This window comes from Hippoglossus hippoglossus, chromosome 22, assembly GCF_009819705.1.
Source record: "Hippoglossus hippoglossus isolate fHipHip1 chromosome 22, fHipHip1.pri, whole genome shotgun sequence".
In the NCBI taxonomy this organism is placed as follows: Eukaryota; Metazoa; Chordata; class Actinopteri; order Pleuronectiformes; family Pleuronectidae; genus Hippoglossus; species Hippoglossus hippoglossus.
The window spans coordinates 25,069,437-25,087,012 of NC_047172.1; the positions used below are offsets into that span (position 1 = coordinate 25,069,437).

The 17,576-nt window shown below is 43.3% G+C and overlaps 1 protein-coding gene across 3 annotated transcripts in view; it reads left to right on the forward strand.

The window, feature by feature from the left end:
- The first annotated feature begins 1,413 nt into the window (after nucleotides 1-1,413).
- bcl11ba (BAF chromatin remodeling complex subunit BCL11B a) overlaps nucleotides 1,414-17,576 on the forward strand; it is a 43,147-nt gene continuing 26,984 nt past the window's right edge. The window contains exons 1-2 of one of the 3 annotated variants that reach the window (XM_034575852.1): nucleotides 1,414-2,476; nucleotides 10,801-11,262. In XM_034575852.1, coding sequence (XP_034431743.1) covers nucleotides 2,422-2,476; nucleotides 10,801-11,262 — 517 coding nt within the window. In that variant the 5' untranslated portion in view covers nucleotides 1,414-2,421. The remainder of the gene's footprint in view (nucleotides 2,477-10,800; nucleotides 11,263-17,576) is intronic. The other 2 variants (XM_034575851.1, XM_034575850.1) reach the window with 2 other exon arrangements.

Sequence of the window (17,576 nt, forward strand, 5' to 3'; positions counted from 1 at the left end):
GTGCTTTAAAAAACACTGACGTTCCTCCATATACATCTGAGCGAGATGGGGTTTCATCATCGAGATGCCACCACAATCTAGACATTCACTCTCACCTACTTTCTGTTGTCTGTACACACACACACACACACACACACACACACACACACACACACACACACACACACACACACACACACACACACACACACACACACACACACACACACACATCTCCAAGTCACCAAATTTCTACTTTTGCGTTTGAGCCTCCTCCTCTCCCACAGGGATGTGTGAGGATGAGAATCAGATGCTCCTCTCTGTTAAACAGTAGCTGCTGCAGGGAGGCGGTGAGCAGCCTGCATGCGGAGATGCTGCTTTCTGTCACCAAACCAGTTATCCATCATCAGCCTGCATCCACATCCTCCCTACACACACACACACGCACGCACGCATGCACGCACACAAACACAAACACACACACAGTGCACCTATTTGTGATGTAAAGGTGTGTGTAAGTGACAGTTATTGCATTTTTTCTTTTGTCTTTTGTTTTAATTATAATTTTACTTTGGAAATACAATGAAATTCTTGATACAGAATATTTTATTGTCTACAACCAGCAACTGGAAATTAATGTCTTTCATTTTCCACTTCAGGCAGTCTAAGGTCACCATGAGGTCACACACACACGACCTGTTTAAACTCTGACGTCTTTGAACACTTAAATTTACTTTTCCTTCTCTGACAGTTATATCGCTGACAGTATATTTCTAAAATGTATGTTAATTAATATGTTAAAAACAATTCAGAAATAACGATGTGTGTTTTCATATACATGCAGGTTATTATTAAATGATCTGAATGATCCGTAAACCAGTGCGCTTATCCGGACCAAGACGGCGCATCGTCTGACTCAGAGTCGGGTACAAATTCAGCGGCTTAATAGATTAAACACACACAGGCCTGTTATTTATTGATTTAAAAAAAAAAATGTCTTGACTCAGTGAGTCAATGACAATCTTAAAATAATTACGCATCACTTATTTATGTTGCATTTAAATGTCAAATTGAGAGACATACATTTTTCACACGGACCGTGAAATGACAGGCCTGTGCTGTGGAGAACGTGTCTGCACGCGCATGTGGAAGTGTTTTAAAGGGTCAAATGTTGAGTTTGAACAGAATTTAATCATCAGAGACATTTGCGCACACTGCCCGGCACAGTCTCTGAGTGTGTAACGGAGTGCGCACTGACACACTGCACGTGTTCACCTCTAAAACATAGGAACACGGGCTCCTGCAAAGTGTCCGGCATCCTGTGGAGGATGTACAGAAAACCCTCGGGTCACACTTTAACACAAATAAATCCAGCTCTAATAGAGACGGGACAGAGACACAGGAGCGACTCTGACCACTGCGCTGTGAGGCGCCACGCGCCCGAGTGTGTGCGAGGGCGTGAGAGTGGCGTGTGTGTGTGTGTGTGTGTGTGTGCGTGTGTGTGTGTGTGTGTCAGTGTGTGTGAAAGCCACCACTAGTCGCCCCCAGTGCTCTTCAGTCTCCACTCTCCCTTCTCACCGCAGACTGAACGTCACGTCCGCACTTGAACTTGAGTTTTCTCCCATTGTAGAAGCCAGAGAGCCGCACACAGCCGCACACCGCCGCACACAGCCCGGGGATGCGGGACGCTGCAGCCAGCACAAAGAGAAAAGAGGGTGGCAGTCTGTCCTCAAACCAGCACTGGGCTTTGACTTGAAGAGTTCAAGTCTAACCCGCCCGCCTGGCTGGCACTGCCAGTGCAGCAGAAGAAGTGCCCACCACTTGGCGACACCCTGTGAAGTGCAGAGGAGAAAATTGGATCCCTATTTTAAACACTTTCCCACATTAATTGGTGTCCAGTTACCTGCTTTGTCCGAGCAGGTACGCACGTTGTCCAAAGTGGCCGGAGAGTGGACACAGGTAGTGACCCACCACCAGGAGCTGACCGCCGACCTCCCGCGCCTCGCCGCGTCCCTCCACTCTATTGCGCTCCTTCCTCCGCTCTCCTCTCACAGATGGTGCGAAAGTAGCGGAAGGCAGAGCCGGACTATCTCCCTCCCTTGCCACCGCCACGACCGAAGAAGGGAGGCGCACAACCACTTTGGCACCGAGCTCCGACCGAGCGCCCGGCCGCCCAGCGCTGCGCCACGGCCGGTCACCGCAAAGCGCAGTAGCCGCTGCCCGCTGGAGGGGGATCCGCCGCAGAGGGGTCAGTTCGAGGGCCACATTTGGGGCCAGTGCCGTGCAGTCCGTTTCGGGTGGCCAGCGAGCGGCCGGTTTTGGGGCCAGATTGCGGTCGGTATACCGGAGCAGCAGCAGCAGCAGCAGCAGCAGCAGGAGGAGGAGGAGAACCGACCCTTCCAGCGCCGCTCTCCGGGCGATGCCAGTGTAAATGCCAGGGCGATGTCCCGACGCAAGCAGGGGAACCCGCAGCACCTGTCCCAGAGAGAAATAACACGTAAGTATAGCTGCGAAAATTCACATCATATTATCACAATAATCTACTTTTCGTTATTTCTTTTTTTCTCTTGTCAATCTGAGGATTTTTTCTTCCGGATTATCGGTGCGAAAAACATTTTCAAACAAACAGAAAGTTTTCAAAGTGCCCCCCGAAGGCCTTTTCTTCTTCTTTTAGTTGAATAACAATCTGAGACAGAGTTTGAATGCACTTATGGGATCACTGCGGTGTATAAATAAACTTAAAACTCTAAAACAAATAAAACAGAGAGAGTGGAAAAGTGTGTGACTTCTGCTGAACAAGCAGCTCACGGAGAAGTCGGACTTTACTGTGACGTGACTTCTATATTGTTCCACTGTTTGTATGAATGAAGTTTTAAACAGGGGACACTGACAGTTAATCTATATTGTACAATACAATTATCATTCCTCCGATTTAAATTCGTTATTACTTTAAGACGCGCTTTCATCAGCAGATATAGGTGGACATGTGAAACAGCGGCTGTTTTAAGAACACACAAATAGACGCGCATGGATTTAAGAATTGAATTATTTGTGTTCTTTTATTTTATTATGAAAACTTGTCTTCATTCTTTGCTTCAAGTAAAAGGCCGATAGTTGGACTTTATTTCAAGCATCACTCGCTTCTTTTTCCACCATAGTGAAAGTAATGAATGAAATCCAGCAGACGCGATTCTCCTCCGTGCGCACGGGCAGCCTCGCTTTGAACACGCACACTTTCTTTTTCTCTTTCTGCAGCTTGTTAAATCTTTAACAGACACATTCCAGCCTCTCGGTTCGTACTCGAGCTGTTTAGTCCCGTGTTTCTGCTGCATGGAGGCAAAGTTTATACTTCCGCTGCTTGTAATATTAATGCTGCCTCTGGATTATTTAAAACCCTGCGCGTCCCGACAGCCCAAATTCAAGGGTTTCCCTCACGGCCCTTTAATGCAGAGCACAATAAGTGACGGCAATTGAAGTGAAAATACGAAGGAAAAAAATCTTATATTAATGTGAGGGATGGATAAAATCTTGAATGCGTTTACTGTTGGAAAAAATCATGTTCGTGAAGAAATGTACTTCTCATTGAAAAAAATTTGCTAATGAAATCAACAATTTTTTAAAACTTTTTGATGTGAAATCAAGCGTCAATTGCGCAAATGAATTCACACAGGAAACGCATCGCTTCCCTCGTTTTTTACGCAAACCTGTTTTTGCGCTGATGCTTGAAAGTCCTCAGCAGATCTAATTACAGCTGATGTGTTCTGACAGGAGCAGCAAGTCTTCATGCAGGACTTTAGAGAAAACATTAGGAAGGGACACTTAGTGATGGATGCAGCTAAAAGCCCCAATCTGTCACTGGTTTACAGGTTTGCATTATTGAGGTATAAGATGCAGCTCTGTATCAGGACTTTATGTTGGGTGGATATCACCGCTCTCTTCCCTGCTGCTTCAGGGTGTTTGGGGAGATTTGTCTCGAGTGAAGCCTGTCAGATCAGATCACTTACACCACAGTGTATCAGTGTGCACCTTGGTGGATTGCTATGTATAACTTAACATCACATTTTACAGTATAAACTCAGCCTGCTTGGCTGTTTGTAGGTGCTGTCCTCTGCTGCATGACCTGACTTTTACTACACACACGCACACACAGACACACACACACACACACACACACACACACACACACACACACACACACACACACACACACACCTGAAGACACTGCACGTGGCACCAGCCAAATCACCTCCTGACATGAGGAGAGCTGATACAACTACAACTTGTGTGTGTGGCAGCTCATACGCAGGCCTGCGGTGTGGACGTGGTTTCCTTCAGAAATGGGTCACATTGTGCACGCTGCATGTTATTCCTGAGACGTTAGTTCCTGCAGCACAGAGCAAAGAATACACACAAACACAATAACAGGTAGACAGACAGACAGACAGACAGACAGACAGACAGACAGACAGACAGACAGACAATCATTAAGTGTGGAGAGATGAAAAAACATGCAAATAAAAGTTATTAAATGAGCTTCCTGCTTGCTCTGTGTGAAAGCTGCTTTACTTTCAATCAGTGTGTGTGTGCGAGAGAGAGAGGTGTAAAATGCAATTTGGTATTTGTGTCCTCAGAGCAGCTCTGAACTGTCTGTCTGATTTATGCTGTACATTCCATAATTCATGTGTAAGAGATGCTCCCCAATTTAGTATGCTTGAGTGCAGTCACACACACACACACACACACACACACACACACACACACACACACACACACACACACACACACACACACACACACACACACACACACACACTTAAATATGTATGTAGGCTTTTGTGGACATCAACACAGACCTACATGTAAATGAACACATGCGAATCCCTCCTACAAATTCTGGTTCTCGAACTGTCAGGTAATAAATTCTGTTTGAGCTGTGTTTTAATTGGAGCTCTTTAATTTTGGCTTTTTGCAACATGATGATTCACACTCTCCTAAACAAGGAGATTGTGAATCCAAGATTTCAGTAGTAGAGGAACATGTGTTACTCCACCTCTCTTTTGTCTTTTACTATCTTTTCCTGAGCGGGAGGAAGTGTTGGGAACAGTAGCGCAATTTTCTGGATGTTAAATTGTGGATTTATTTTAATGTAGTTTGGCCTCAGTCATAAAGCGACATCCTTACAATAAAAAGGAAAAATTATTACGGGCGTCATCTTTCTGAGTTGCAGTCCTATTTTGTACTCTCTTCATCCCATGCAGTCTGAGAGCTTATTCATCTATTTCCCTTTGTTTCCAAAAGAAAAAAAAAGAGAGATTTTTTTTTTTAACTGATCAATAAGGGATCACACTTTGGCCTGGAGTCATCTCCTCAGTGCCCTTCATGAACACTAAATAATAATTTACTTCTTAATCTCCTTCTTCTGCAGTTAACGTGTCGGATTGTGAAAACAAATCCAGTAGTGCATGCTTTCCATCACACTCATTTCCTGCCACATTAGAATCAAACAGTCCACCCTGAATGGCTAATCTTCACAAGAAGTTGATGCAATTTCTCTCCCAGAGACACATGGGAGAGATGAATCAGTGGAAATCTAGATTTTTTTGTGTTTGTCAGGCAGATTCAGTGTGTGTTTTGGTGTCACCACGCTGAGACAGTTTACACCCGAAGGTGCAGACGTGCCTTCTGCTTCTCATTCACTGCAAATAACCCGAGCTTTCCTCCGAGAGGCTGATTTAGTGTGAAGAGACGCAAACAGGACGAGAGCTCCCATTGTAGCTGCACACACACACACACACACACACACACACACACACACACACACACACACACACACACACACACACGCACACACACACACGCACACACGCACACACACACGGAGAGGGGAGAGAGAGAGGGCTGTGTGTAAATTGCAGTCGCCCACTTGAGATGCATGTTTCCCTTTGGCTTGTCAAATAGCCATGCACCCTGCTGGGGCTAAGTCTTTGTTAGAGAGAGTGAGAGAACCTGGCATCTCCTTCTAGTCGATCCACTGTGAAATGTTCTGTGGATGCGCTGTCTTTAAAACACCATAAATGAAAATAGAGTGTATTCGTAAAGGTGTCTGCTGATTGGAATTGATACATTGAAGCTGTTCCTCTTTGTCAGATCACTCACTCCTTTCACAAATGTTGTTCAGACTAATTTACAAAGCATATTCTCTCATTGTAAACAGTCTCCATCGTAACTTAAGGGATAGTTTCTGCAAAAACAACACTGACAGTGAGCTCAGTTTGTTTTACACAGCAGCTTTTTAAATGTCATTTCTGAGCTGTGAATTGTTATTCACCACAAAATGTGAGAAAATGTTTAAAACGCCCATTTTAGTGTGTGTGTGTGCATGTGTGTGTGTGTGTATGTGTGTGTGTGTGTGTGTGTGTGTGTGTGTGTGCGTGCGTGTCAATCCTCAGGACGAGGGGTTTTCAGTTCTTGCCTTAACTCTTGTTGATGATCAGCAGGCTGTGCACACTCTCCCAACACCGATACTGCGTTGTACTCTCACACACACACCTGCTGTAGCTTGCATTCCAGAGAGTTGGTTTGATCAGCTGAGACTTGGTGAGCTGTCTGTTGTCGCCTGCCCCTCAAACCGTTTCAACCGCCCCCCCCCCTTATTTTTTTCTCTCTCTCTCTCTCTCTCTCTCTCTCTCTCTCTCTCTCTATTCCTGCTAGGGGGAGCTCTCAGGCTGTCAGTGCCTCACTCGTTCTGCCAGTGAGAGGGGTAGCAGCGTGTGAATGTGCAGCGTAGTGTGTGTGTGTGTGTGTGTGTTAATCAGATGTCATCAGTGCTGAAAGACCACATTCACCTCTTAACTGTCAACACCTGCACACTCTGTACTTGACTGTCTGTCTCTCCGTCACACTTTCAATTTACACCATGTACTGTAAATTCAACACTGACTGACAACTACAGCCATCTGTGTGTGTGTGTGTGTGTGTGTGTGTGTGTGTGTGCTGCAGTGTATTGACATAATGTTATATATATATCAATTTCATGAAGTTTGAAGATCTAAATGATTTAACCTTTAATATTCAGTCACATTTTGGAACCTGATTAAACAGTGTGGCCTGTGATAAGGACCACTGAGAGTGACACACTCTTATTCACTCATTAAACTAAATCATGAAGACTTGTATAGGACTGAAAAGCCACTCAAACTTCACCCTCTCGGATTGTTTCTTTGTGGATGTGGGGCTGCAGGTACAAGGCTGTTCTGCTCTTTGTAAAGCGCGCTTCATTCCTACCACAGCACCTCCCGGGGCAGGTGGCTCTGTACTCTGTCACACACTCTATCATCACACATGAACCCAGCTAATACCACAATCAGACTGAAACAACTGCTCAGAGTTGCAGTATTTGTACATTTGCCTCTGATGCATGTCTTATATTGACATGGTAATCCCAGCTTCAACCGGAGTGCGGTGAGGAACCTGAATTAAATTTGAGGTAAATAGATTATTCTTTTACTACAGAGTCAGTTGCAAATATACTGTGATTGAAAATGATGAACACCTGAGGTTTGTTCCGTCTGTCTCTACTTCTCTATGTTTTTCACCCAAAATTTCGGATCCGTTATAGATTTGATGTCACTACTACTGTACAGTGCAGTTATTATTTGATAGCGGAGATGTGAGGAAAATGTTTTTAGTAATTTGCAAATACTTTGCATATAAAACAATGCGCAAATAATATTTAGATTTTTAGTTTTGTGCCACCGAGCGAGCCACTTTAATTGCTGCGTCTGTGGTGTTCCTTCACACCATCATACAGTATCACACTGTGCGTGTGTGTGTGCAGTGCATGGTTTGGAAATGTCGGGGTGTGGCAGTAGCTTCGAGTGATGAATGACTGTGATGCTGCAGGTGTTTGTGCGTCTACACACTTATCATTGGACTTATCTGGCAAAAGTTGTTCTGGGAAAAATGTTGGTAGAATTATTGATTTTAGTAAAAATTATAAAACATAAAAAAAAAAAAAGGAGGAAAGCAAATATTTTAGAAGCAGCTTGCCGCTAATACACAATCCCATTTGTGTCTGTGGATTTAATGTGACGGTTTTGTGGAGAACAAGAAGGGTCTAGATGGATTAACAGCACATTTACAGTGAGAGGCGGTAAACAAAGGAAGCCAAACCCCAAAGACGGTATCCTGCTCAGAGACAATTTCCCCCTGATGACAGGAATTCAAAGCAGTGCCTTTTTGGCCTTGACACGAGCCAAACAATATATTTCATATAAACACTTGTAGCTTTAGCCTCACTGCAGATACTGTCCATGGTTTATCAAGAGTGTTATTTTTGAGCTGTTCATTTTTAGACACTCCATTTCCTTTGATTTTTTTTGTTCATCTTCAGCCCTGGTTAACTGAAATCCTATTAGCGCTCCTGCCTGACTCACCCGAGCCTTATTAGGCAAATCAGGCCAAAGTGACGCTTTCTTTTTTATATCTGTCATTTGAAAGAACGCTGTTGACTTCAGCGCACCACATGTGCAATAGTCTTTGAATATCACTGGCTTGTAATCAGTGTTTACAGTATGTTTATAATAAACATGCTCATATTACAGCTTTCAAGTGTAAATGTAATAATATTTCTGTGAGTGGTAGATCAGTGCGTATACACACACACACACACACACACACACACACACACACACACACACACACACACACACTGGAAGTCAGCTGTGGGTTTCAGGGCTGTATGTCAGTTATTTAAATCATATTTCTATAATTGTTAATTTCTCAGATAAAGTCTGGTTTGCGGGGTGCTGTGTTTGTTCCAGGTCAGATCACTAGCTCTATTCTCTCTAATGTCTCTGACTGGAGAAACACACTCCACTGTTCATGGTTGTTCATTTCAATAGCAGTGGACAGATGGCAGCAGGCTGCAGGCCACACACACAGACACACACACAAATAACTTACATACATACACAATGCATATGTGTGTGTATTCACATGATTCACATGCACATACAAACATGGTACGACACATGGTACAGGCAGTACAAACATGCAATGTATACACACATGCAGAAGGAGGGCAGGAGGAGGCGGTGTGTGGAAATTGGGCCGACCGAGCTTCGCACACTGTACACCTGCTTGCACACACACACACACACTTCCTGTAGCCGTAGCTACAGGAAATTACAGACAATTGCTTTATTTGTTCTATTTTTTACAGTTTTTTAAGATTTATTTTTAAATTAAATGAATTATGAATTAAATAATGAAAATGGCAATGATTAAGATGAAAATGAGAAATAACTTAATTTACTATTATTTTATTATTCATGTTGCCAACCTCTTCACATTAGATACAAACACAAATTATGTTTAGCAATATGTGTACATATATGTATTCATATGTGTTAACATAGCCTATAAAGTGTATAAATCTGCATGTATGTATTTATTAATTACATTTACTTCCTTTTTCTGTTACTTTTTCATGATTTAAATGATTTATTAGTTGAGAGTTAGTTCCGTAATAGTTGCAGAGGTGAACACCTTATCTGTGTCATATTTAAAAACAGACCTAACTGAGGTGTGGGCGAGGTGGGCTGTGGAGACTGCTTCTACATCGGACATCCCAAATCTGTTTGGATTTCTACTGTGCAGGCTGAGACAAATGGCCAAGCTGCTGTTAATCCATCATATTAGTCAGAGAGATGGTGGAGCAGGAACAGGTTTAACATTATCCAAAGTAGGAATTAATTCATTTTGTACTGAATGTTAAAGAAATATTTACTTGCAGTAACCAGCTTCCTCCTCAAATTGAAGTTGTGTGTCACACAACATACAGGAGTGTTTTGCTAAATGGACCAGTGTGGCTCAATCAACAATTTTTCAGGAAGGCATGGATCAGTAGTTTCTATAGGGGTGGTCCAAGACCCCCAAAAAGTAGTAGTGGTAGTTTTTCCTTCCTCTTGTTGAGGGTTAAGGGCAGAGGATGTCACACCTGGTTTAGCCCTATGAGACAAATTGTAATTTGTCAATATGGGCTATACAAATAAAATTTGATTGATTGGTTGATAGAACTGGTCGGAACTGGAAGGCAATTGCACGATGGGAGATTTTTGGAACCAGTGAATGAATATAGTTGTCTTCTTCTGTTCTCCCTCGGGGAAATGAACTGTGTTATAAGTGTTTCAGCACAGACTGCAGATTTATAAGCATGTATGGCACTCCAGCTCTTCCAGAGAGAATAAATCTGAGTATAATTCTAGCAAACTAGGTTGGCTACTGTTTAAAGGCACCTGCTCTTTCTGACCACATTCAAAAGTGGAGCGCAAGGTATCACAGAAAGTCACAGGACATCATGAAACATATAAACAGGAATAAGGCAGCACACTCTTAATCTCTCCTGGAAAGATTTCATGTTGTTGCATTCAGTTGTGCACACAACATATTTTTTTAAACAAATTGAGAGCTTGAAAGGGACATTAAAGCGTTTCATTCTTTGAGACATCTGTACGTCCGACTGTGATCTGATTGTTGTATTACTTTAAAAAGTCAAAGACACAAATTTATTGTCTGATCATTTCATTGGTGGGTTCTACTTCAGTGTTAGCTTCGGACACCACATGACAACACAACAGTCATACAGTTATCCAGCTGAAAAGAAAAGGAAACACAGCTCCTTCAGTGTTTTGTTAAATTGCCCAGTGTCATTTTCCACCCACATGTTACCCTCAGACCACTCAATAAAAAAATGTGTAAACTAAACAAAGTACATGTTAAATCTTCTGACATGTCTCTTCTGTTTTTCTTTTGGGACGGCAGAGATTGAGCACCCAGATGGCAGCCTGCTCTCCGACTCCTTACTCCCACAGTCGCTTGGCCTCCCTCCCCACGCGTTGGAGCCCAGCCTGGCCCACGCCCTGCCACCTGGACTTCACGCCGACCACGACCTGCTGACATGCGGCCAGTGCCAGGTGACCTTCCCGCTGGGCGACATCCTTCTCTTCATTGAGCACAAGAAGAAGCAGTGCCAAATGCCGCTGCTGGCCAATGGCTGCTACGACAAGATGAGCGACCGCGGAGGAGGGAGTCCCACTCTGCAGGGCCTACATCACCACGGCCAGCGGGTGGAGCTGAGGAAGGTGCTGGAGCCAGTGGAGATCGGCATTCAGGTGACACCTGAGGAGGAGGAGGAAGAGGTGGGAGGAAGAGGAAGAGGGGAGAGGAGAGAGAGGACGCCCATCAAAGGAATTTGCCCCAAGCAGGAAAACGCACTGGCAGGTAGGCATAATGAACACACTCACTGTAACAGAGTGCCACAGAAAATGTATATGTCTCATTCCTGTGTTAAGTACGGAGCTGGAGTGTGGACCTGGAACCGAAATCTAAAATGTTTTTACATGTTTTTGTGGGGTGTTTATGGTGGAACTATCTCTTGACAAACATCAGGATGTTTGGATGAGGTGTTTGGGACAATACCAAACCTGCAGTTTTTTCATCCCATTAAATATAGTGGACTTTTCTTACACAACATGAATGCAAGGAAACATAGCCCATCCTCTTCAGAGTGATGTTCATTCCATTAGAAGCAAGGACAACAGAAAGAAGGGAGAGAGGGGAGAGACAGGCACATTACCCACTCAAAGCCCTAAACCCCCTCAAGGACTCGGCTGGTTGAAACAAATTGTGCAAAACATGACAGAGAGACTCACCCTGACTTTCATGCAGAAATCCAGCCTAAGCCGTCTGCTTAAAAAGGTGAAAAGCTCATTAAAATTCAAATAAGCAAAGGAGGAAAAAACACTATGAGAGGAGAAGAAAAAAAAAAAAAACACAGAAAGGGGGATTAAAAAGAGGCTAGTTTCTCTGCCATTCAGTTTTGTAAAGAGGCATTTTAGCAGGAGAGCAGCTGCAGGAGGAAGAGCAGCAGCAGTTATCTCTCAAACCAGTCAATATGCTCAAAAGAAGCCAGGGGGGGAAGAGCAGAATATTCAGTCTGCCAGGGGGGCACCTCTCAGCTGTCCTGCTTTCTTACAGGTCAGTGTTTTTAGAAGAACAAGGCTGCAGCTCAGAGCTCAGCAGCAGCTTCCCACCAACATCCAGCAGCTCCTGAAATTACCCACAAGTCAACAGTTAAATCTGAACTTCTCAAAGATGAGAACATAGACAAAGAATATTTGTCCAGTCTGACATGTTGGGCGTTGCACAGCTCTGTACTTTGCAGAGCTGTTTGTGTTGGCTCTGTCCTGTAGTCAGTAGGTATGTTTGGATATTACTAAATCCTGATACTTTCCTTTCATATTTATAGTTTCAGTCTAACATCAAATTCATCCCCGCACCTCAACCTGGGAACTTTCACACAGGCTCATGTTAATTTTTACAACACTAGAAAAAAAAATTTCCAAGGAAAGTCATGTTTATTTGTATGGCAACTTTTACAGTAACTTAAGGTGCTTTGTACAAAGAATTAAAATACAAACTCTAGATATAATGAAACAAGAAATCAAAAAACCTTTGACTATAACCTGGACGATGCTTCCTACACAAATAAACTGGACAAACTAATACTAGAACTAGGAGGGAAATAGACAAATAGACAAACAAATACAAGTTGGTCTACAGAGTAAACAGCCACATATTCAAACAAGATATCAGATAAAGTTTCTCATGAAGAACAATACAATATTAATAACATTTGAAAATCAGTGTTTTGACATCATAGGAGAGGTGCTCCTAAAAAAGTGCATGATATGAACACATTGTTACATGTTAATCCATAAACAAGCATGTAACTTAAATAACATCAGTAATAAAGCTCAGCCAGTACTGACGAGCTTTTATGTAACTGAGGACAGTTTATTCTCACCTGTGGTGAGTGTTTGTGTTAAACCTTCCTGACATTTGGACAAAAACAAAAGTAAATTCATCATCAGCACTGAACTAAACTCAGGAGAGAGAGCTGGCTCGAAGCCAGGGGAGGAAGTGTTCTCACAGGTAACGCTCCTGACTCTGCCAGAGCAGCACAGATCTGTTCTGAACGTGTCACTCTGCGGTTTGGCCTGCGCTGTAAAACACTGTGTTTGGGCCTGAAATTCATCAATATTTAACCAGGCTGTTACAACTGTGTCAGGCAGCCGCACAGGGCTCCAGCGGACAGCACCGCCACCTGAACCTCAGAAAGCACGCCACTTAGCTCTGTAACTGCACCACCACTTTACATTTACCACACAACTATCTGAGCATCTGCAGAGCTGCACTCGGGCATGTGCACTCACTGTTTGGCGACAGTGGGCACAGTATTAGGTTTACATTTTTCATATTTATCTACACAAGTATATTTTTCCTCCTGTGTTTAAATGCCTGTAATATATCTAATTGTAATCCTCCTGTGAAATCAACTCCACATGTGCAGCGTTGGAAAGCTTCAAATTGTAATTGCTCAATATTTCTTCATAACAGAACGCGCAATAATTTTCCCATTAAAAGCAAAAACATATTAGCGGCTCAATTGGACGCGCACTGTGGCAACTGTAAACTATATTGCTGCAATAACATTTTATGTTCCAAAATTACCCTCGGTATTTCACAATTTCCACATGAAATATGTCCAACTAGCACCTTATTAACACGGGAGAGGACAGAGGGGTTTATTAATGGAGCTGCAGTTTAATTTGGTGAGAACATGCTCAGCCCGGCTCATAATCACCGGGGGATTGAAATATGGCAGGTGGATTTTTCTCTTTGTAACTCAGACTGTGCTTTTCCTCTCGTAGATTTTTACACCTTTCATTACCTGGTGGAAGGGGGGGAGGAAAGGGCGAGACACATAAGGGAGGAAGCAAGAGAGCAGAGCGAGAGAGCGAGAGAGCGAGCGGGGGGGAAAAGTGATCAGGGAGTTTGAATGTCAGCTCAGAACACGACTGACGACAACGCTTCATAATTGGCTCCCAGTCAAATGACTCCTTTATTCTCAAGCTTTTTTACTACCATTTGTTCCCCATGTTAAAAGGAACACACACACACACACTTACACACTTACACACACACACACACACACACACACACACACACACACACACACACACACACACACACACACACACACACACACACACACACTTACATGTGCGTCAGGACATATTTTTTTGTAGCTCTAAATTAGAAGGTGTTCTTGTTGCAGCAGCAGAGCAGAGGCTCTGACATGGAAATGAAGCAGCACAGAGCTTATCTCGGCGCCGATGAAAACTTCCAGTGATTTTAGAGAACAGACTGTTTCTCTCGCTCTGAGGTTGCACACCATCTTGTGTTGTTTAGTCCTGTTGTTTCCTATTATTTCCTTTGTCGACAGCAATCAATTTCATGATTTTTTTCAACTTATATTTTCGGGTCAGTATTTCTCCATTTCCTCCTCCTCTACTTCTAATTGTGCCTGCTGGACATTAATGATGGCCACCACAGGGTGATGCTCCATCTCAACACAGACACAACACACACACACACACACACACACACACACACACACACACACACACACACACACACACACACCCACAGCTTTAGTATTATCAGTCAGAAAAAAAAAAATTCATACTCATTTTTAACAATATGTTGAGTTAATAAAACACAAAATTAAAACATTTTCATGCATGAATCTTAAGGAAACAATACACACACACACACACACACACACACACACACACACACACACACACACACACACACCTTAAATAAATAATAATGGAGCACAGCGGTGTGTCCTTAAAATATTTACCATATGCTTATTTATCTTCCAAATGAAAGTGCACAAACTTAACAAAGAGCTGCGGCACAGTGTCGGTCTGTGTGAGTGTGTGTTTGATATAACAGCCTGTACTTTAGAGGCATTACGGCGCCCGCTGCTCTTGTTTTTTTGTGTTGTTTCAATAAAGCTGGGAGGCCTCTCGGATGGAGCGCTGGCCTTTTTGAAGTGGTAATTACTCTGGTTTGTATCGCTGCTCGCTCTCTCTCCCTCTGTCGCTCTCTACCTCTCCCAGCCTCTGTATCCTGTGTGCTTTCGGATAGTTTTGGTTTTTGGCATATGTGTGTGTGTGTGTGTGTGTGTGTGTTTGTGTGTCCACATCCTTTCAGGCCTATTAAAAATGTTGCACTGTTTGAACACACACACACACACACACACACACACACACACACACACACACACACACACACACACACACACACACACACAGAAAGGTAAAAGTAAAGTAAAGAAGTAAAATTATGTTTTGCAGAGTGACATGTTGATATTTAATGAAGAGAAACTCAGGTGTCGCACTGATTAAAGATTTCAAACAACTGGCCCTGCACTGTGTTGAACATGTGAGGATAGAGAAGCACAATCTGTCACCAGTGAGTGTGTCTTGCAAAGAGTGGATACATTCACAATGTCACACAACCTTACAAACTCCTGACTGTACTCTCCACACTAACTAGCTAAGATCTGCCTGTGTGTGTATGCGTCTCATCCACTTCTTAGAAATTTTGCTCTATATTTCTTCCGTAAATCCAGCATCCTGGACACAAACCAGACACCTAGAGCAAAAACAAGTGAGACTTGAAGGCTGGACCAGAGAGAGAGAGAGAGAGAGAGAGAGAGAGAGAGAGAGAGAGAGAGAGAGAGAGAGAGAGAGAGAGAGGGGTGGGGGTGGTAGAGAGACATACGGTAACACAAGGAGAGAGAGAGAGTTTTCACTATTAATAGAGCATAAAAAGGCAAAGCAGCATCCCATGCGCTTCTTAGCATTTTCAAAATCCCTTTTTGCGATTTTCGCCTCGTCTCCTCTCTGCCACGTTAATCACTTTGCACGCACTCATTTAAATATTAAATTTTTTTTAATCATCAAAGCCAGTGAACATCATGCATATTCATATCATCTTACCCTCCCTCCCCCCCTTCCCTTCCCCTCTCCTCCATCACCCCATCCCCTGGATCTCAGGTTCATTACTCTGCTGTGTAGCCATTAGCCACTTCCCTAATCACACAGTTTACACACTATCATGCATATGTGTGCGCACACATACACACACACGTACAAAAACACAGCTAGCCACCAGCGCTAACCACTGCTAATCTGCTAACTAGACTAAAACACACAGGCATCCCTCCAGTCCAAACTGAGCGAGCAGGCTTGTCATCCATCCTGGCTGCTAGATGGCTGGAGCTGGGAATATTTGTCAAGAGGCTCGACGAAACCCTCATTTGCATAATGACTTTGTAGTTCTGCATTAATAAAATTTGCATATGAAGCCATGTTAATTACTCCTGATCAGCCTTTTTTGCATTCATGCATGGTAATTTTCAGCAACTTGCGAAAATTGATGTCCTGGCGTCAGGGATGAGACTGTGGAAGATGATCTGTGTGTGTGTGTGTGTGTGTGTGTGTGTGTGTGTGTGTGTGTGTGTGTGTGTGAGGATGAAGACAGGTTGAAGATGATGAAGGCAAGGGGCTGGGGTAGTTGGGCCAGATTGTTGTGGATTGTTTTTCAGGCAGCGTATCTCTATGTCTGTACATAACTTTTATGAAATCTGCTTTAATTGTTGAGAGTAACAGGAGAGGCTTTTCACGCACACGCACACACACACACACACACACACACACACACACACACACACACACACACACACACACACACACACACACACTGGAATCCATTCTGAAGTCATTGTTTACTCTCAGTTCTTCATTTCAAACAGCAGAGACTTTATTGTGCTCTCAAATTCTCAAACTGTGTCGGATTCACACACACTCTTTTTTAAATTATTATTTTTGTTCTAATCACAATATTATTTCTCTGTTCCTTGTTTCCTTTTTCCAAACTGAACCACACAGATTTAGAGCCATATAATTCACATTGTGATTTTTGTACTTGAGGTAAAACACCCTCAGAAGACATCTATTTTGCCTTCTGGCTTTTAATAGCTGCTGGAATTGAGCTTTTCTTTGATGAAAATGGCGTCTAAGTGAGCGAAGGCTGATTTTAGAAGCCTTCCATTTATTTAAAGCTTTTCCCTCAAGGACGAGCTCGTTTGAATTCCCCACAGGGCTGATCAGGTTTAACAGACCTGTTAAACCCAGTTTGAGACTTTCTTCATGGTCCCTCCACAGTTTTGCCATTTATTAATGGAATTTCTCTGGCCTTTTTCATGTGGTTTTGGCACAGGGCTTTCAATGTGTGTTTTTCTTACAGTAGATGTGCAAAATTCAAGTGAAACCGAGAGCCCTGGTGAAACAGAGAGAAAAATTGTGTTTTTCTTGGTGGTCTCTGATTCATTGCAACGTAACGACAGAATTAAAGCCAGCAGCTTTTAGCAGCGTGGAGAGTCCGGGGCGCCGGCCAACACAGAGACATTTCCAACAGGATGGACATGAATCACAAGCGGCCATGGATAAAGGTCTAAAGTGGTAACGCTAAAGACTCCTCTGCCCTATTTGTTTTCTTTCATGAGAGGTTTCTGTTTGGCTCGGCACAGTGATCACCTGTCAGTCACACTCAGGCGTTCCCCTTTACATTCACTTTACTTCAGCCGTGCAACTGGAGCCCTCACTCCTTAGACC